Below are 21,797 nucleotides of genomic sequence, written 5' to 3' on the forward strand. Positions count from 1 at the left end.
TGCAGCACACGGTGTATTTACAAATCTTTCTCGCAGGACTGCATTTCAATTCACTTTTTAATTAAAAAGCATAGTTTGGGAATTGTGTGCTCATTAACTTGAGTGGGAAGGGGGGGAAAGGCTGTGTGCGTATCATTAGAACAACAACAGAATGTCTAATCTGTTATTTTTCTTGCAGCATTTTGCACAAAGCTGCAGCAACTCAATCCTGCATTAGTCTTGTTTTTGTCTTATTCTAAGACCTTGTGGTAAAAAGCCATTTATTTCTAATTTGATACAGAGAAGGACACCAGAGGAAGGATAGATGAGCTCGAGTGGACTTCCATGACTCACCTGTTTGTAGAGCCAGCCCCTCACAACCACTGGGATGTTGGGGTTTCTTTTTATAGCGTGATCCCTTTTGCCGAAGCTGTGCACTTTCCCTGTCACTCTAAAGCCCTGCAGGAAAAAATAAAACTAAATGATAAATTGCACGGTGTAGGATGCTTCACTTTGCTTATCTCAGACTACAAGACCTACTTGTCAAAATGGAAATGTTGCAGCTGTAAACCTTTGTTAATTAAGTGTGCAGCCTTCCTTGCTTTCTCGGAAGTTCCTTATTTTTGCACCCACAATAAAGGGGAAAAAGAAGTTTGTCCATTTTTGATAAGTTACAAAAATAAGAAAAGGAAACAAGAAAATGTTCCAGTTTTAGATCTCACCTAAAGAGATTTATCATTTCTGGTGCTAAACTAAACATCACAATGGAAACAAAACCTGCTCTGCAATCAGCTAAATTAAAGAACAGATGCTCACCTTTGACCCCGAGGCTGCTCCATCTGCTGCAGCTGAAGTCACAGTCTTTGAGGACTCTGTGACCATGCTGGGAGACCTCTGATTGGCTGCTGGCTTGGACATGCGGGACTCTATCCTGCAGGAGAAATACGGTGGGTGAATGATGATCAGTAACAATTGCAGGGATTAAAAGCCCAGGACATCAAAGATCGTTGTTCATTCCTGCAGTGACAAGCCATGAAACACAGAGCAGTCTGTAGCCAAGCTTTCAAATAAAAAGGATACGACTATTTCCTGGCATCACCATGAGATCCAGCACAGCAAACGGTTCTGCAGTGAGTGTGTTAGGAGTGAAAACAACACTGCAGTCATACTGGCTCCGACCTCCCCCGGCACGTCTTAAACACACAAAAAACAATGCAAAACACATACTGACACAGATACTGTTAGACAAAGAACAAAGAGTCAACATCACACACACTTTCCCTGAATATCAGCAGTTTCTGGTTTGTCTTAATTCAGCAGAATTGATGTGGAGGAAATGCATCACAGACTGTTTCACTGGCACGTTAGTGATCTTTGCAGATCTTTGTCTTTCTGATGTGTGTGAAGCTCTTGGATCAAAACTATCATGATTCTGTTAGGTTAAAGTCAAAAGTCTTCCAATTTTGTGTTTAAGACAGTTTGACATCAAATAAATGGTGTTCTAAACAGATCAGCTCCAAACGTATGAATTATTAACATCCAACCTGTTTTAGGTCATTTTTGAATGACCTCAATTTGAAGAAACAGATTAGTTCTGACCAGGCAGATGAGCTAACAGCTAGTCACAGCGGTGCTCGCCATATAGTATAACGCTGCCATTTTAACAGCTCTAATCTCAAATGCTTTAGCTCAGGAAAATGCTTTTTTTAATTAACCCTTATTATGAACCTTTAAAACAATGACAGATGAGCTACCGATAGCTAACTCTCCTTCATTGTTTGCACTACGAATAACCAACTTCCATAAATATCATCATGAAATATACAATCCATAACTCTAAATAATCATATATTGCATGAACCTTTGTGGCATTTAAAGATCGAGTGTTTTAGGATGGCTTTAATCCACTTCGATCCCAGCCCCACTCAGTGCATTTACATGCACATCAGAAAACCAAACTATTGCTCTAAATAGACTGACGTTGGCTTTTTAAAAATGTTAACGCATTAGTCTTTCTTAAGGTGAACTGGTTCTAACCGCGCTGTAGCTCCCAGATAATGTGGTATAGGAGTCTAACTTCATCTGCATGTAAACAGCTGTCTAGTTGATTCCGGTAACTTCCTGAAGTGACGAGACCGACCGCGGTAGTGGTCTTCTGATAACATCATTGCCACAAAGTAGCACACGTAACACCATCAAACAGTACAGTACGTACCATAGGCATTTATATTATATTGTACCAAATAAGCTGTGCTGCAGCGTTGCCCTATTTCTTTGTCTATTGTGCATTATATCCTGTTTTAACTCCATCTGCATCACTCCTCCCAGTGTTTGTTTACTATTTATGTTGCTATAAGCTAACCAGAAGAACATCAACATGAAAGGACGCATATCGCCATCTACTGTACCAGAGTAGACTGAAATTCATTTGAGAGTTTGGCTTTTTAACGTACATGTAAACTAGGATAAAGGCTCCCAGTTTATCACTTTAGATCGACCTAGATCGACATGTAAACACACTGAGTGTGACTGTCCAATCAGAACTAATCTTTATTTGTCCAAACTGAAGCTGTTCAAACAGCTATCTGCAATAGGTGAGATATTTTTTGTTTATAACCTTTCTTAAGAAGCCCCCTTCAAAATATCTGAACTCTTTCTTTTACTTTAGGAGTCGAATTTGTTAAATAAATCTGTAAGCAATCAAATCGATAGCATTAGCTTTAATCAGGAGTTGTTAGTGGTACAGAGATTAAAATGTAGCATTTTAGTTATCAGAAAAAGTCTCTTTTGTGATGTGACTCAAACATAAACTTAGACACTTGTGTTACCGAAGCTGCTCATTTGATCGTTTCTTCTATGCTGTCATTTATCATCATTTCATCAATCCAGGAAAACAATAAGTCAGCACTTCTCTTCTTCTGCCGGCTGTGAAGAATTTAACTGTGACTAATAAATTCTGAACCACCCAAAGTAGAAAAAAGTGAAATGCTGTCAAAGTACAGCTCCCTCCATTGTAGAGACATGCCCAGCCTCAAGACCCCATGCTGAGAATACAACATATGATTGCATCAATAAAAAGATAAAGTGAGATTAATCCAGCTGTCATTTATTAGAGACTACATTAAGCTGTTCAGAGAGGAGCCACATATGTTTTGTTTTGAAACATTTGGTAGAATTGTTGCATCTTTACATGAAGTTGCATCATGTCTTTTCAAAGACTTGCATCAGATCCTCTAGACAAATAACTTGGTTGAGAACAGAACAGTGTAATATGAACAAGTGCGCTAATGGTGGGTGACAACTTTAGCTCTATCGCTAAGCTCCATGCTCCAAATGTGTGAAGGGAGTTGAATGAATGCAACATAACAAAACTAAGAGTCGAAATTAAGAAGACTGGAGACAAAATCTTCTTTATTTAGATCCACCAAAAATAATGGGAAGCAAAAATGAAGAAACAATTTTTTACTTATTATTTTTGAAAATGAACGGTCACTGGTCGAGTTTAACATGCAGGCTGAACATGAAAATAGTCTCCTACATCCATCTCCTGCATTAGCTTCTGATAGAAAATAGATGGTGAAACTAGGATTAGAAAAACCTGACAGATCTACGTCACCCTGTCACTTAACATTCATGGAATCACTCATCTTAACTTGTAATGGGGAAGGTTGCAAACATCAAAGAACGACTAGCAGAAGCTAGCCATTAGCATTAGCATCTCCACAACACACCAGAACTCCTGCAAGTTTGTGTTATTTGTGGAGATAAAACATCAAAGTTGCAGAGCAAACAGAGTCAGTGGTAGAGGTCAGATCTCTGATTTTCTATCAGATTTGGTGCTAAATACTGATAAGGTCATTGTAGTGGGGGATTTTAATATTCATGTGGACATTGAAAATGATAGCCTCAATGTAGCCTTTAGTAATATCTTAGACTCAATTGGTTTTACTCAAAGAATACATAGCTCCACCCACTCCTGCCATCATACATTAGACATTGTGCTGACATGGCATAGAGTGTGAGGAAATAACGATATTTCCACATAATCCAGTCCTCTCGTACCACTTTTTGATAACTTTTGAGTTTTTTAGAATTGAGTTCTCGAGATATGAAAGTAAATTTCACTATAGTCGGTCTCTATCTGACAACGCTGTTGCATCTTTTAAAACAACTGTTCCATCTTTACTGTCCTCTGCATCTCAGAGGAACATAGCAGAGGGCAATATTTTTGTTTCTAGCCCTTCACAAATTGATGCTTTAGTTCATAATGTTACTTCCTCTTTAAGTGTGGCATTAGATGATGTTACCCCTTTAAAACAGAAGGTAATTAGGCACAGGAAGTTGGCTCCCTGGTTTAATTCTCATTTACAAACTTTAAAACAAAACTGTAGAACATTGGAGAGAACATGGCACTCTACGCACCATGAGGAGGCCTACCTATCCTGGAAAAATAGTCTTGCAATTTATAAAAATATGCTTCAACAAGCTAGAACTGCTTATTTTTCATCGTTAATTGAAGAGAATAAGAATAATCCAAAATTTATTTTCAGTACAGTTGCCAAACTTACACAGAATCATAGCTATGAACCATCTATTCCCTTAGTACTCAGCAGTAATGACTTTATGGGATTTTTCGCAAGTAAAATTAATTCTATTATAATCATTAGCATCCTCCCTAAGCAATTTCTTCTTCCTCAGTAAGTGAGGCAGCATCTGAGGTAACTGTAGAACCTCATCTGTGTTTGAACCGTTTTGATCCAGTTGAGCTTTCAGAGTTATCAAAAATATTAGCTTCATCTAAACCTTCCACTTGCATTTTAGATCCAATCCCAACCAAATTATTTAAAGATGCATTTCCTTTGGTTACTGCCCCCATTCTAGATACAATCAATCTATCCTTAGTAAATGGGTATGTACCACAAGATTTTAAGGTTGCTGTAATCAAACCTTCACTTAAGAAGCCTTCTCTGGATCCAGATGACCCAATGAATTATAGACCAATATCTAACCTTCCATTTTTATCCAAAGTCCTGGAGAAAATAGTGGCCATCCAAGTATGCTCTGTTTGAGGAATTTCAGTCTGGTTTTAGAGAGTATCACAGCACTGAAACTGCATTAGTGAGAGTTACAAATGATATTCTCATGGCCTCAGATAAGAATCTTGTGTCTGTTCTAGTCTTGTTAGATCTCAGTGCTGCCTTTGACACAGTTGATCACAATGTTCTTTTAGAAAGACTTGAACATGTTGTAGGGATCAAAGGAACAGCGTTAGGCTGGTTTAAATCCTACCTGTCTGACAGATTTCATTTTGTAAACATACATGACAAATCGTCTTCATACTCCAGGGTTACTTGCGGAGTACCACAGGGTTCAGTGCTTGGACCAATTCTTTTTACTTTATATATGCTCCCAATTGGTAAAATCATTAGACAGCATGGGATAAACTTCCACTGTTATGCTGACGATACTCAGCTATATTTATCCATTAACCCTGATGAACCTAATCAGTTGGGTACATTACAGGCTTGTCTTGAGGACATAAAACATTGGATGACTCTAAACTTTTTGCTTTTAAATCAAGACAAGATGGAAGTTCTCATCTTTGGACCAGAAATCCAGAAAAGGAAATTGCTTAGCCAATCGCCTGACCTTAATGGCATTACATTAATCTCCGCGAACAAAGCAAGGAACCTTGGTGTTATCTTTGACCAGGACAGGTCATTCAAATCCCAGGTTTCACAAGTTTGTAGGATTTCCTTTTTCCACCTTCGGAATATTGCTAAGATTAGAAGCATACTTTCCAGGAGTGATGCTGAAAAACTAGTTCATGCATTTATTACATCAAGACTGGATTACTGTAATTCATTACTCTCAGGAAGTCCACAGAATGTAGTTAAAAGTCTTCAGCTTGTCCAAAATGCTGCAGCTAGAGTTCTGATGAGACTTAAAAAGAGCGATCATATCTCTCCTGTCTTAGCTTCCCTACATTGGCTACCTGTTAAATTCAGAATAGATTTTAAGATCCTTCTTCTCACATATAAAGCTCTTAATAATCAAGGTCCATCATACATTAGGAATCTGATTGTTCCATACGTTCCTAACCGAGCACTTCGCTCTCAGACTGCAGGTTTACTGGTGGTTCCAAGAATATCTAAAATTAGGATGGGAGGCAGATCTTTTAGTTATCAGGCTCCTCTCCTGTGGAACCAGCTCCCAGCCTTAGTCCGTGAGGCAGGCACTTTGTCTACTTTTTAAGAATAGACTTAAAACATTTTTATTTGATAGGGCCTATGGTTAAAATCTGATGTTAGCCTAAATCTGGACAAGTGGGGGAGTACAGGGAGGTGGAGTGTACAGTCGGTAAAGACGGCTTTCCCTTGCCCTGCCTCCAACATGCCTACATCTAAATAGGATAGATTATCCAGAGTTATCTCTGTAGTTATGCTGCTATAGGCTTAGACTGCTGGAGGATACACTGACCACTTCTCACACTCTACTGCTTTCTTCTACAGTCTGCTCTTTAACTGTACTATTTTGTGCAATTTCAGCTGTAAACTTTATTTTCTCTGTAAGTGTTTTTCTCCCCAGAAGAAGCGACAATGACGTTCTGCTGAGCTGTGGTGGCCTCATGGAGGGGGCCATCGACTAGCACACTGCTGCTAACCACTTAAACATTCTCTCTCTCCTGATAATAACTAATTGGTTTCCTTGACTTTTGATGTGCTAATACTAGTTTATCCATTTAATTATAGATCCACTAGGATAAATACAATAAAGTTTATCTTTCACCAAATAGAATATTTACTAAGACATCACAATATAACTGTAGACACATTACTTGTCTGTGTGTGTGTGTGCGTGCGTGCGTGTGTGCGTGTGCGTGCGTGTGTGCGTGCGTGTGTGTGTGTGTGTCTGCTCTGTTTTCTCGATCCCCAGTAAGTCGTGGAGGATGGCTGCTTATACTGAGCCAGGATTCCCTGGAGGTTTCTTCCTGTTAAAAGGAAGTTTTCCTCTCCACTGTCGCTTTATGCTTGCTTGGTATGAGGACTGCTGTATAGTCACTGACACTAGTCAGTGACTTGATGCAATTTGCTGGGTTCCTTATATAGGAAACATTATTTCTGATTAGCTTAATGAACTGACCTGAATTGGAATTTTCATTATGTGAAGTGCCTTGAGACGACTCTTGTCGTGATTTGGCGCTATATAAATAAACTTGAATTGAATTGAATGTGTTTTTACACGTCTTTGTGTCTGTAGCGTCCAGCAATGGTCAGTTTAGGCACTGTTTGACCTTTCAACATCTATTCAACATCTGGTCAGAAAGGAGACACAAAATTGCATGCGTTCCCTTTAAAAGTTCTGCCTTCACACCAGCTGGGATTCAGATGCTGCTAGTCTGAAAGATAAACAATAACTTTCTTTCCCAAGGTCCCATCTGCCTGCCTCCTGAAGAAAGAAGATCCAGCTCGAATCAGTTGCTAAATTCAAGAATTATCTACTAAATCAACATGAACTTCTCCTATGACTTATAATCTAGATAATCATTAAATAAACATTTGCTTATTACTACTTATAATAATCATAGTATAATTAAATGCTTCATTAATCTGTGCACACTTATTGGATGTTATATTATGTTGCCTACTAAGACTGCAATGTGTTCACCATCTTTTGACGACAAGGGCCTCACACCTGCTCCACACAATAACAAGTACGGTTATGTTAAATCCATGACACATAACTAAACTTTTACCCAGATCAGAGCCTCCGGAGCAAAGAAGGCGTGTTTCTGAGATTCTTGGAAAAATCCTCAAACTTGTCAACTTTTGGTTGGCTACAAAATCTTAATATCAATTCCTTAAAACTAGATCACTTTGAGTAATTTGCCAGTTCTAGAGAAAGCTTCAGACCGGCCATCTTTAGCAAACCTCTTTAACCATCAAAGATTTTGACACGTCGTCAAAACCTTTTTGCACCTACAAAGCTGAGACAGCAAACAGTTCCTGCAGAAACAAGCTGATATTGTTCGACTCCTTCAGAGTTATTCCTGAGACGCAAGCTGATCCCAACCTGTGCTGCCTGGTGACAACTCGGGACTGGAGAAGTCGGTGCTTGCAGTGTATCAGTCTACCGGACCTGGGTGCCCTGAGGTCATCCGACCTCTCTGACCTCCGGATCCGTGCCGAGGGTCATCAAAGGGTGAGGTAGAACACAGAGAGATTGCATCTGAATGTGTTTTTGATAACAATCAACCTCATAGTTCAACGCAGACCAAATTCTTTTACATCCAGAACTTAGCTCTCTGAGATATGGAAGTTCTGATCAACATTGCATCCACACATAGGTTCCAGACATCACCTTTAGCTCCATCCACTCACAGTAAATGCTTAGTTCACTTGTCGTGTTATAATTGTAATAAAATAATTTCTTACTTTTATAAACCTGACTCTTTTCTGAATCAAAACGAAGTGTGTATAATTACTTAATAAAGCAAAAATCCTATAATCTTATGATATTTACAATAAAGATCAAGCAAGGTAATATTGTATATTTACACCGGATATCAAATAAATAATACATTTGCCTCCGCTACATGTCTAAATGCCATGGGACCGCAGACCAAAAATAGACCCCTTAATCTGATACAATGCATCTGTTCACTTATGAGATCATTGTTCTTTTTCCTCTTCACAGACAATAATAAACAAATAAACCTCAGCATAAATCATAAGTCAGTTAAGTTAACAATATCTGCCAACTGTCATGAGCCGGGGTGAGTGCTCCTCTCGTTTCTTACCATCTTTGAGTTTTGTTTTTCAGGAGAGGGAGCGACAGCTGTTACCCATTCAGCTAATCAGTGGGCCGGCTTATTAGGAGGACGGTGGACATGACTCGATGCTGGCAGATTACTACTGACTGGTAGTCTCTACCCTTCGATTTATTCGATCTCTCGTTCTAGAACTCTTGTGATTTCTTGTGACCTCGACTAACTTGGATATTTTGGATTACTCACCTCAGGTTGGATTCTCCTCAGGATTCACCCCAATGCTGTATGGACCTTTACCCGGCTCATTTCCTGGTTCACCATCCACCGCTTAACTGACCCGCTCTCCACCACACCTCGCTCCCTCTCCAAGACCCACACGGCTCGGATCCATTCTCTCTCCCCATCTCAACCGCGCTTCAGTCATTCCCTGGATTATTACCCCGGCTCACCCCTCCCTCACACTTCTCCTCTTCCCAAACAGTAGGTCCCTCCGTCATTGCTTCCCTATTGAACTACAACTCCCATACTCACCTCCGCTACTCTCCCCTCTAGACGCTGCTTCCCGTTCCCTCACCCGCTGGACTTCCAGTGCGCCTTTAGTTCATCGTTTTAATAAAAATATTTTATTTTTTTCATTAAATCTGATTCCGTCTCCCGATTCTGCATGTCCTGGGTTAGACTCTTGCCTCAGACCAAGACACCAACATGCGCAAAACAAGATATAAAGGTGAAAATCTGTCAAAGCATTAAGTGGCCTAAAAACATGACCCAAAAACCCCCAATATCAACCACTAAAGGGTTAACAGCATAGTGATGCAGGCTTTTTTCTTCTTCTCTGGTTTATTTCTAGACTTAATCTATGGAGAAAGGAGGGGTGGATGTCAAAAAATAAAGGAAAAAAGGGACAAAAGAAGTGCGACAACACTGGAACAGAACCTGCAGTCACTCTCCTCTCCCAGCCTGGATTATGGCCAACTTTTTACAGGATGTGTCTGTCGTATCAAGAGGATGCTGCAGTTTTATGTGAAGCTTTCACACTGTTTACCACCACGGCCATTGAAACAGTCCCCCAGGAGATTTGTTGTGGCATGAGGAAGAGCAGAGCAATAATTCACGTCATGTATCGTAGAAGAATGGAAAGCCACTGAGCTCTGTTTTCCTGCTCGTCTTGTTATGATGAAAATGAAAGTATACTGTAGTTGACATTTTTAAATCTTTTTGGGCGGTGTGTGTACACGAGAAGAGATAATTAATTGATCACAGTGTAATAATCTATAAGAAAGGCCAATAAAACACCAGCCGATCGACCTCTCAGTGAGTCGGCCCTCCTGAGACTACCTCCTGCTCTCAAACTGTCCTCAATCCAATTTGAAACTTCAGGGAGAAACCAGACTTTCTTCTAAATCTCAAACAAGACCCAATGAGTTAATATTCCACAGAATGAATCCAGTAATATAACAACATGTTAACAGTTCCTGAATTAAAAAATGTATTAGTTAGATAATTCAAGTCTACCTGCAGGGTAAATTATGACATGAATCATAAGTAATCAGTATTTCTGCTTCACAGTTTGTTTTTTTCATCTTCAATGTGTCCTAGAAATGGTATATTTACAATTGAAAACTTCTTTGAGGCTCTATAAAGCCTATTTAATTATGTTGGGGCTCAAAATGGCCCAGGAGCCAAACCAACCCCCCAAATAAGTGGACATAAATAATGGGAAGACTGGATACCCTGCCCACTTGACCAGAACATGAATATTACATAAATCGCGTGCTGATTGGCCAGTTTACTTCGATGACTGCCTGTTGTGAGAATCTCTGTGTTCTGTGTGCACATGGACAAGCAGTTTTCGTGGGGGTGGCAAGATGTGGCGCGGTGCGAGTGTGTGGACACTGTGGACGAACAAGGGACAAAGTGGCAAGGACAGGGATCTACCTGGCATTCATTCATAGTCTGGGTATTCCCAGTACATCCTGGGATGTGAGTGGTGCTCCAACCATTTTTTTTTCTTTTCCTATTGTCCAACAAGAGCTTTGGCAGCTCAGGCTAGCATTAGCAGTACCTCAGCCTAACATTGTTCTATTGTTAGCGCTATCATGACCATCGTTACATATGTTAACACTGAAGTGGGTTGGCACATGCAAATGTAATCTGGAGTGTCTAACCTTATGATGCGTCAGCAGGTCAGAGATGGCACTTACCTTTTGGTGTGCTACATTAGAAACCCAAATCTGCCTACATTGATCAACAAGGTAAATGTGTTTTGAAATTCTGAGACCGCTTTAGTTTTAACATATCTTAGTCTTGTGGTATAACATAAAAAAGGAGTGCAACAGATCATCATCGATCCATGATCTGCACGGATCTCTCTACGGTTCGGCACACACGTGGTCCCTGGATTGGTCACGCGAAGGGCCGAGGATCCACCTGTATCAAGGGAGGGGACGCTATTTGTCTTTTCTTTTTCGTTTCTTTGTGCTGATCTGAAAAATGATCCAATCCATGACTCAAAACCATGACACGATCTGAACCATGAGTTTTTTGATCCGTTGCACCACTAATATAAACCCAGACTCTATTTACATTTGTGTTAGCTACAACACAGCAGCTAGTTGAAGTATCAGGATAAATTATAATAACTTCCACTGCTGTATAATTGCCATGCATTATTATGATTCTTGCTATAATTTAGTTTTTGGGATCTCAGATGTCTGTGTTGCATGTTTACCGGTATATTTTTTTATTTAGATGTTTTTGTCTAGTTTAGCATGTCATTATGAAAGTTAAAATAATACAGCTGTCATCGACTGAAGCTTTAAATTTTCTTGAAGTTTTACAAATCCGCAGCTTCACAGAGCTGAACAGAGGATGATGGAGATTTCCGAGAGAAGAACGGTGGTTATAGACCGCAACAGAATCACATCAATCAGTTCCTTGTTGCTGTAAGTGAACAGCTTTATGACACTGAGGATGCAGAGGCCACATACCCGGTCGTTTCTATACATTCTAGAGGAATCTTTGCAATGTGGGATCAGATTACGCCAGCCAGCTTAAACACCATCAGACACCTGCTGCCTGGAGCTGTGCTCTAAGCCTGCCATGCCGCTTTGATGGCTTTGCAGGATGAGAGTCACACAACATAGAACAACTATAAATCTCACCGCAAAGCCAGGACAGAACATATGGTCATGAAGGAAACTGCTGCAATGCCGCATTTTTAGTACATTTCATCCAGTATTCCTGCACTTCTCAGGTAATCAGTAAGCAGAACCAGGCTCTTTGACTTCAGCTACGATATATAATCCTGAAAACCTGAGCTGAAAGTAAATAGACTTATTTGTTCATCCTTGAAGAGGTTTTGATTCTCATCTGAGGAGCTTTGTTAACTCAAACTAAATTGGGCAGCGTTTCAACCTTGAACGCTTTAATGGAGTTTGTGAGTCACTGAAATCGCAAGCATTTACTGACCATCTTGTTAATTACTTTGGGTTGTTGAGATTTCAATTAACTTGGTCAACTTGGGAGATGCTTTGGATCCAAGCAGCAAAGTGCAAATTGGAATGAAACCAACTGGGGAGCAAACTCAAAGCTGCATTTTAGTTGCAAGAGAAACCTGACTCCACCGACTTCGCTTTGGCTCAATAACTGGGGATTACGTCCTGGATGTAAGAGAACCCACACTCAAGAAACCACTCTCACCGGTATGACTATAAGTTACTGTTGCATTAAAGGAAATGTTCATGAAACAGGACGATAAATCAGATTCATGTAAACTTATAAGCACTTGCAGGGTTCTTTGTCCCTCATTCTCCTCTTCTTCATGCACTCGCCTAGCCTGGCAAGCCAGACTAAATAAATGTATTATTTAGTCTGGCCACGCTCCATTGACGGCTCTCGGTTGTGGGGCGGGTTCTACCGTTGTCTTTCAAATGATCTCCGCATTCCACTGGACAATGAATGTGACGTACTCTTGTTTCACTCTGTTGCATCATCCCACCCACCAGGCATATAGAGTGCCCTGATTGGCCCACAAAGCGGATAAAGCTCTGTGATTTGTTCACTAAGCAGATAGAGCACTATGATTGGCCCACCTTTATGGACCAATCACAGCTCTTTATGTGTTTGAAACCCCTCTAGAGAGCTGTGATTGGCTAGCCAGAGTCCTGGTAGGAGCTGCGGAGGTTCCAATGGGGCATGCCAAGACCAAACTTTGCAAAGCAAGAATTTGGTCTAGTTCACTAGGCTAGCACTCGCCACCTGCAAACCCACGTTTCCCATTATTTCCATCCACAAATAAAATGCTTGCTGCATTTCATTTTACTCCTTCAGTCACGGGTGAATAAAATGTTCATATATGTAGGATTTTTCCACGAGGTATTCTTCAAGCTGCTCTGTGTCTGCCGCTAGATATCTTCGGCTCTCTTTATGTTTTTGAGGGTGTGATGGCAGTGCTGTTGACGAAAACGGTATCCTGACCAATCACAAGCTTGCGTTCTCTATCTCGTTCGATGGATGTTTAGAAAAGTAGGCTCGACTCTGTCCGTCCATGCGAGCCTGCTGGAGAGTCCTCGCAAGGATGGATTAGGGCGTTGCGCGTCTCCGTACCGACGCAGATGTGAAAGCATAAACTAAGCTTAACTTTACTCCTGATGCACAATTCATCTCTAAACAGGAAACGACTGGGCCTTTTTTGTCTTTTTTCTACCGTTAAATAGTTGCTCTATATGTTTCTTTAATACAGGTTGAAAACCAGCTCACCTGTCTTGTAACGTATACTCAATGTTATCAGGGGAAATCTGTCCAGTCACAGGGTGCCGAAACGATGTGCTCCTCACGTTGTGGCTGCAGAAAAGAGAAAAAGAAAAGCGAGAAACCCACATAAATAATGTATGATGTCATTAACTGTATTCCTGCCTGATCAGCCCTGTATGCTTATCTGTTTTCTCTATTTCAGCTTGTCTGCAAAAACTATGTTAAACTCCTGTATGTTCACAATAAAGCCCCGGTCGACAGGGGAAGCTCTACAGCAGCAATGCAGCCGGTCACAGCTCATATTCTTTTACACAAAGTTTGAGGCTCAGCAAACTTCCTCATCCAGCGCACTGGGCTTTATCGATTTCAGCTAGATGGGGCCATTCATTGCTTTAACTGGAGCATAAACGTATGCTACTGTCACATGGTGGAATAAGAAGGGGCAGCCAGTGATGATAATGGTGAAAGGAGTCAAATATTACAAAGCTACATTATTAGTATTATGTTCCCATATTGCAATGGTTTCAAACATATTGACAACCATTATGTCGCGTTTTGAGGATGTTTAGGACCCAAATTTGCAGATACCCAGATGACAAGAGGCAGAAGGAGATTCAAAGTAAAAATCCTTTTATTTTGTAGGATAAAGAACAAAAGGTAATCCAAGGCAGCGAGCCAAAGTCAAAAAAGTCCTGGGGAACAGGAACACCCAAAACTCTTCTTAGAGCACAAAAACCAGGAGACAAAAGCTCACCAAAGAGCACGAAGACCTGAAGGCACAAGCTCACACAGAGCACGAGCAACGCTGACAACATACAACAATGAACCGACACCAGACACAGACAAGACAGAGCTTATATACACAGGGAGAAGTGATTAGGGAAAATGGCGGCAGGTGTGTGAAGTGAGAGCTGGAGGGAAAACAGGTTAACCTAATAATCAAAATGGGCAAACAGAAACAGAGGAGGGCCAAATAAACCTAAAAAACTCTAAAACACAAAAAGGCTGCGGGAAGGACTAACACACACACACCATCACACACACAAATGCACTAATATAAAAAGGAATGGGGAATGGACACGCGCACACACACACAGAACAACACACACACACAACTACCCACACACAAACGCTGAGCAGGGGACTGACACACACACATACACACGTCGAGCTGGGGACAAAGAAGCTGAGACCTGGAAGGCCTGGAGATGAATGAGATGACACAAGACCAGGGAGGAATTGACTAAGGACTACCAACATAAGACACATAATGGACGCAGACAAAGGACACATGAGGGCGCTATGAGACACAAAAGGGGAATCTAAAGAGGGATGGAGGACATAAGGAGACACACGGGGAAGACACAGACGCAGACCATGACACATTAATCCTGAGTTGCTAACATAGCACTTATAATGATTCCGTTTTAGTCATTCAACTTTACTTAGCTTTTCATTTTTACTTATTATTCCCTATAAAACAAATTGTAGGTAGATAGCATTGAATTAGCTTTTGGCTATCCAGGGAAGCTCTGCCATCATAGTGACAAAATAAATTGTATTGTATCGTATTGTGTTATATCTTAATGCATATTATTTTTCATTGAATCATATAGTGACACACACTATTAGATCTCATTTAATGCCATTGAAGTGTATCCTATCACACTGTATCATACACTAGAACTTCTAAGTATGCTCTTACATCTTCTAAAACTTACAGATCTAGCAGCTTTGAGCTACTTTGCACGGAAACAATTTTACAAACTTGTTTCACAAAAATATTGAATATCAAAAAGTGTACAGACATTTGGGAGATCATACTTAGCCCATGTGATACTGCTGAATAAAGCCACAATTTTGATTTTGTTAATTGTAACATTTAGCCCTCTGGAGGCAGGCGTTGCAGATTTGCAACGTTAAAACCTACCTACCTGGTTACCCCACAAACGTATTTCATGAGCATTTTTTAACTCAGAAGTACGCCTGAAGGACTTAGTTGTTTGCCCTTCTATCAAAACTTATGTTGAGCCTGAGAGGGTAATGGCTGCAATGGCAAATCTGCAAAACAAGTGAACACAGTCATGAAACTCTCACCCCTCCAAACTGCTATTATCCCAAGGCCACATCCCCACCTGATAACATAACTCACATTGCCACAGTAAACAAGAGAGCACAAAACACTATTTTCTAATGTGAGATAGATAGGTGGATTGGTGCTGCATCTGCAGTGATGCTGGTGTTGTGCAGATCTTTTGTGGTGAAAAGAGCTGAGTTGGGGCAAAGCTCTCGATTTACCGGTCGATCTACAATCCTACCCTCACCTATGGTCACAAGCTTTGGATAGTGACTGAAAGAATGAGATCGCGGATACAAGCGGCTGAAATGAGTTCTCTCCGCAGGGTGGCTGGGCTCTCCCTCAGAGACAGGATGAGAAACCCGGTCATCCGGGAGGGGCTCGAAGTAGACCCGCTGCTCCTCCATCTCAAGAGGAGCCATTTGAGGTGGCTCGGGCATCTGATTAGGATGCCTCCTCGACGCCTCCCTGGTGAGGCTTTCCAGGCACGTCCAACCAGGAGGAGACCCAAGGGAAGACCCAGGACACGCTGGAGGGACTACGTCTCTGGGCTGGCATGGGAACACCTTGGAATTCCCCCAGAAGGACTGGCCCAGGTAGCTGGGGAGAGGGAAGTCTTGGCCTCCCTGCTCAGGCTACTGCCCACACAACCCAACATTGGATAAGCAGCCAAAAATGGATGGATATAAGTCATATATAAAAAAACATTTTCTCCAGTGATCATCACCAGAGACTTGATATTTTTTTACTAATCCTATAAATTTCTGTATTTTAAATAGGTATGAAAAATTCACATTTTGCGGCGTTTTCTTTTGTTACATCGTAACACAAGCTGTATTTATTCTACAACCTAAACATGTACTGCGACACAGGTACACAGCTGAAACTATCACTCAATTAAGAGCACTAAGAACAAAAAAGGCCATATATCAAGCAGGAAGGAAGAATATTTTAATGCACCGCTGCTGAGTTTCAGTGTATAAAGGCCCAGCATGATACAGAGGCAGTTCCTCTCTGCATCACCATGCACCAAAGGCAGGGGAATGAGTAGAGAGACTTATGAGTTGACATTTCAGGAAAAGTTCACAGAGAAGAAATGTGATTCTGCCCAAAACAACAAAACAACAACAACAACAAACACACAGTTCAATTCAAACCCAATCTACAAAAGCATTCATACATTCACAAAAACACGACCTACACACAGAGATTCATTCAAGCCAACAACTCATGATATACGTACAGTAGCTGCACTCGGCACACACAGCCTTGCACCAGCACCCCTACTTAATTAGGAACTGGATTCGTTTGGCCCTTTTGTTTTAGACGCATTATTTCTGAACCATTTGTCACGGAATTTCCAGCACGTCTAGCTGGTGTCCGAGCGCCGCAGCACAGTGGACCTATTTATTTGTAAAGTTAGCTCCGCTAGGATGATGTTACATTGAGAAAACACATTCCTGATATTACAGAATGATTGTTGTTCACTTGGAGGAGGAACAACCTTGTTGACAGAACAAGTACAATGGGCTTAAGACAGCAAGATGCAGCAATTATTTCTCCTTTTATTCTTCATCGGTAGAAATATTTGGGCCACAAAGGAGATTGTTATTTAAAACTTCCTGTTCTCTTTCACACAAATCACAAAGCACAAGGGATTTTAATTCCAAAAACAGGCACTATGCTACTCTGCTAACGTGTTACAGCGTGCAAGTTCACTATCAACCAGGTCAAACAGAGGTTCTGTTTCAAGCCTGATAAAGAAGACAAAGAATGACTGGCATCTCTGCTTGTGCTGCTCTTCAGAAAGGCATCTTTCAGTGCTTCACTTCAGTCCTAGATAAGGAGGAAGATGGATCGCTGTGCTTGGAACAGAGTTTGACCTTCTGCAGAGATTCTTCAAGCAGAAAAATAAAGATTTCAAAAGTGAAAAGTGAGTTAACTGAAACTGGACAGCATGCAACAAAAGAACGGAATGTTTGGATTTCCGTATTTCCAGAAAAATATGTAACTGTAATTTATGTAAAGTGAACCAACAACTGAAGTTCTACTCTAGAAAAACTTTTCTTTTTCTTTTTCTTTTTTTTAGCAAAACATGAAGCTGAGGGTAATCTATATCCAGCACAAGAGTTCTGGCAACAGGACAAGAGAGGCAGAGCTCTGCAGGCTGAAGACCTTTCACTTTTTTTATTTAGCACAAAAACTGCTCCACAAACTCCACAGAACAGACCCACGGTGATTCCCTTCCTGTCTCTGCTTCTCTTTAGACAGCTTCCTCTAAAACACAAGCCCGGATCTTGTCTGTTAACTTCTCTTTAAGCCTTGCTCACCAACACACACACAGTGCAGACTCTCTCACCTGTTGTGAGATTGTGATTCATCATGAACAAGCTGCCGGACTCGCTGTGAGGCTGCAGGTCGCAGGAATCCTCCTGGAATAAAAACAGCAGGTGAACGACGCAGAGAGGAGGGTGTCCTAAAGCGGCAGAGGGAAGTGGAGCCTGCAGGAAGTGGGCTCTTGATCTCCTGTTTCGGGTGTTCATACCAGCTGATGAAGAGGAACGCCTCACTGTTTTGAAAGATCCTCCCCTGTCTCTATTTCCTTCTCCCCCTCATTCCCCTTTTCCCTCACGCTGCATTTCTCAGCCTTAGATAAAAAAAATAGAAACCAAGTTTTTCAGCTGCAGCTGTGTACAACCAATTTTATTAGACTTGTTGAAAATAAGCAAAAATGTTCACACCTTTGGTTAAATATCTTTTTAGCAGCCAACGTTTTGTTTTTAGATAACAGTTTATCACTAGATTCACTGAAAACTAAATTTTGACACTAAACCAGGATGTTAAAATATACAACCTGCAGATGTTGTCCTTATTAGGACTCTTCAAGGGCACCTTTGGGTGTCTCCTTCTCTGATGCATAGCTTAACAGTAATATTGGCACGAGATCTATGTGAACACATAATCCTGTGGAATGCAGACCAACCTACTGTAGGCTTATGGCAGATATTAAGTCTGGTAGATGAGAAATACGTAGTGAGTGTAAAACCCAGTCATGGACAGTTATTATGGGCAATGTGTTTTCATTTATTTATTTTCTCATTTTAATCCACTTTAAATACTCTGTATGACTATACCATACCATGCCATAGTTTATTTATATAGCACATTTAAAACGCAGCATGGGAGCTGCCCAAAGTGCTGCAGAGGCTAAACCAAAACACAACCAAATTAAGCAACTAAAACAGAAGATAAAAATACCGATCAAAAGCAGATAAAACAAGAGGAATATTAAGAACATATTAAAACAATAAAACACTAAAACGAGTCACTGTCTAAAAGCCACATCATAGAAGTGGGCCTTTAAACGAGATTTAAAAACCGCCAACGATGGAGCCTGTCAAACTCCAATGGGTAACGAGTTCCACAGCTTAGGGCAGCATGTACAAATGCTTGTTCACCCCGTGGTTTGTATCGCATCCGGGGCGTGCACAGTAGCAGGAGGTCAGCCGACCTCAACGTGTGCGTGTGTACATAGTGAATTAGCAGGTCAGAGAGATAGGGAGGTGCCAGGTCGTTGAGTGCTTTAAATACAAAAGTCAATAACAAACTGTACTCGGAAAATGACAGGGAGCCAGTGAAGATGTTCCAGGACAGGGTTAATATGGCTACGTTGGTGCATATAGTCATATATCAGCCAATGTTTGTTTTTGTTAACCATACAGGGTTATTGCCATTTCCAAGAACATGTAAACGAGTCAGGATTGAACTGGCAGGCGATGTTTCTTTATTTTATTTTTATTTTTATTTTTCCCGTGTCCTGTCTGGCTGTGAAGCAAACAGAATTAATGTCTGAATGCTGGTGACAAGCCTTACAGATGTACTCTGTAAGCGTACATCAAAGCGTCTGCTTTTAATGTCACGCCTGATACTTAAAACTTTATTATTGTTTTTTGAATGCTTTGTAATTCCGACCAGACAAGGAGACAGAGGTGAAAGAGAAAGGAAGAGACAAAAGGTGGGTGGGGGGGTTCCACAAAAATAATCAATGATGAACAAGAGTCGCCTTCTAGACCTGCAGAAAAGGGACACACAGCAATACAACAGGAGCAAGCTCACTGCATCAACTTGAGGAAGAAATATAAAGTCAACATTGTTCTACTGAACAATCACACGACAATAAATCACAGTGCATTTAGTGCCACCCACAGCCTTAAGACGTGTTGAACGTGCCCAAGTCCATACTTCTGAGAGCACCATGTGAGCACCTGTGTGTGTACACGCGCTTGTGCATGTAAGGTTTCTCTATAGGAGCGTCCAATAGAGAGTGTGAGAGGCCACAGATCTGCCCCCCAAATATGTGTAGGAGATGGAGGGAGCTCCAAGTCCCAGAGATCCAGGAGCTGCCCCAGAGCACAGGGACCCCAGGGAGACTGCGACCAGAAAAGCCCCCGCCCCCCTCGAGAGGCACAGAGGACTGCCCTGGGGGGCCACAACCAGCAGCCGGCAGAGTCCCGGGAGATATCAGCGGCAAGCCCACAGGCCCGCCCACAGCCTCCCACCCCCAAGCCGGACGAGCCCGAGACCCAGTGACCCGGGACCCAGGGGCGACCACCCCTTGCCGGGGACTCAGCAGAGCCCAGAGACCCAGATCCCACCAGGCAGACACCGGGATTAATCAGGCAGATGCTAAAAATCTTAAAACCCCTGACCCGGGAGCCATGAACACTCAGGCAGACCAAGGCACCGCACTCCACACCAGGTGGGGCAGGAGGAGGGGAGACAAAGATGTATAGCATCAAAAGAAGTCCCAGGAGAGGGGGTGAGTCAAAGGCCCCACCTGAGATATACAGTCATACACAGACACAGTCACACACTCCCTCCCTCATGCTCACACATACACATACAACCAAAGACTTACAAAAATGCACGCCGGACACCCACTCATGCTCCCCATACACACCCTATTCACTCTGGTCCCGGTACTGCTGCACATGGGGTACAACCATTACCGGTTCCCAGGTTCCCAGAGTTCGACCCTTTCTGCTGGGGTGATGATGAGTAGGATCCCCTGCCCAATCCTGAGCAAAGCAACCCACCACCCCAACCAGATGGCCAGATCTCCCTCCTAGCCTCCAGCCCCGGGAAGCCAAGCGACAACAGAGGTGTTCTAAGACCCCTAGTCTCCCTCCGCCTGCTACAATATAGTGTTTGTGTGTGTTCATGAGGTGTATTCCATGGCTGTGGTGAGTGGGCAGTGCGGGCATCGTCTGGCCTATGCCAGCTGATAACACCACCCCACCCCACTTGCACCCACAGCCCTCAGTGTCTAAGTGCAGTTTAAAATTGGAAGTGGGCACCGGCACTCGGGATGAGGCTGAAAGATCCCCTTGCCAAATGCCGTTGAATGTGCTCACTCCCAAGGCCCTAAGTGTGTGTTTGCATGGAATGTCATTGGTGGAAGTGTTTAAGGTGCAAATAAAATTGAGGGGCAGGTTGCCACAGGAATGCGGAAATGGGGTCCATACCCGCACCCCCTGACTTGCCCCCCCCCCCCCCCCCCCCCCCCCCCCCCAGGTACTACATGCATATTTGTGTGATGTTGTGAGGGAGCAATAAGAGAAAAATGCGTGGGGATGGGGAGGAATGGCTGGTTGGACTTAAGCCCTCCAGGGAGCCAGCTCCCCCACTGGCCCCAACAGGCACCTCTGTTGCCAAAATGCCACCCAGAGCATGGAGACCCCAGCCCATCTTGCGAGGGCCCAAAGCAGCAGCATCACAAAGCCTTGCGGAGTACGAGAGCACCAACCCAGCCCCACCCCAGCAGAATATCTACTCCCATCCCTGCATTTGCACAACTTCCAGAATATATAAGACATAGGACATCCAGGTAAGGTTGGCTCCTCCCCCTCCTTGACCTCCCCCTCCCTGTGATGGAACAGCAGAGGAGCCAAGGTCTACCTGAGGCCCCTGAGCCCGGGCCAGGCACTGCAGCACGTTCCCGCCTTCTTCCCGGCAGCATACATGTCAGGACCCGACCCCCAAGGCCCCGCCCAGATCCCCAAATGGGGCCGGCAACCCCCACACCCCCGAGCCCCCAGGCCCCCACACAGACCTGCCCAGGGGCAATGCAGCTACCTGGCAGACAACGTTTCTTTGGAGTGAAGCTTAGCTGCCGACATCAGAAAAGTAGTCATTTTAAATAGGACCTGGAAATAA

At 42.5% G+C, this 21,797-nt stretch overlaps 1 protein-coding gene across 14 annotated transcripts in view; it reads right to left on the reverse strand.

Annotated features, from left to right (window-relative positions):
- The window catches only part of plekha7b (pleckstrin homology domain containing, family A member 7b), a 176,497-nt gene that overhangs the window by 46,255 nt on the left and 108,445 nt on the right, over positions 1-21,797 (reverse strand). For 9 of the 14 annotated variants that reach the window (XM_015953112.3, XM_015953116.3, XM_015953114.3 and 6 more), the window contains 3 exons: positions 13,511-13,594; positions 796-910; positions 334-438 (listed from right to left, as the gene is read on the reverse strand). In XM_015953112.3, coding sequence (XP_015808598.3) covers positions 334-438; positions 796-910; positions 13,511-13,594 — 304 coding nt within the window. Of the gene's footprint in view, positions 1-333; positions 439-795; positions 911-1,078; positions 13,595-17,940; positions 18,357-21,797 lie in introns of those variants that run through there. The other 5 variants (XM_070555024.1, XM_070555022.1, XM_015953117.3 and 2 more) reach the window with 5 other exon arrangements.

Source organism: Nothobranchius furzeri, chromosome 9, assembly GCF_043380555.1.
Source record: "Nothobranchius furzeri strain GRZ-AD chromosome 9, NfurGRZ-RIMD1, whole genome shotgun sequence".
NCBI classification, from domain to species: Eukaryota; Metazoa; Chordata; class Actinopteri; order Cyprinodontiformes; family Nothobranchiidae; genus Nothobranchius; species Nothobranchius furzeri.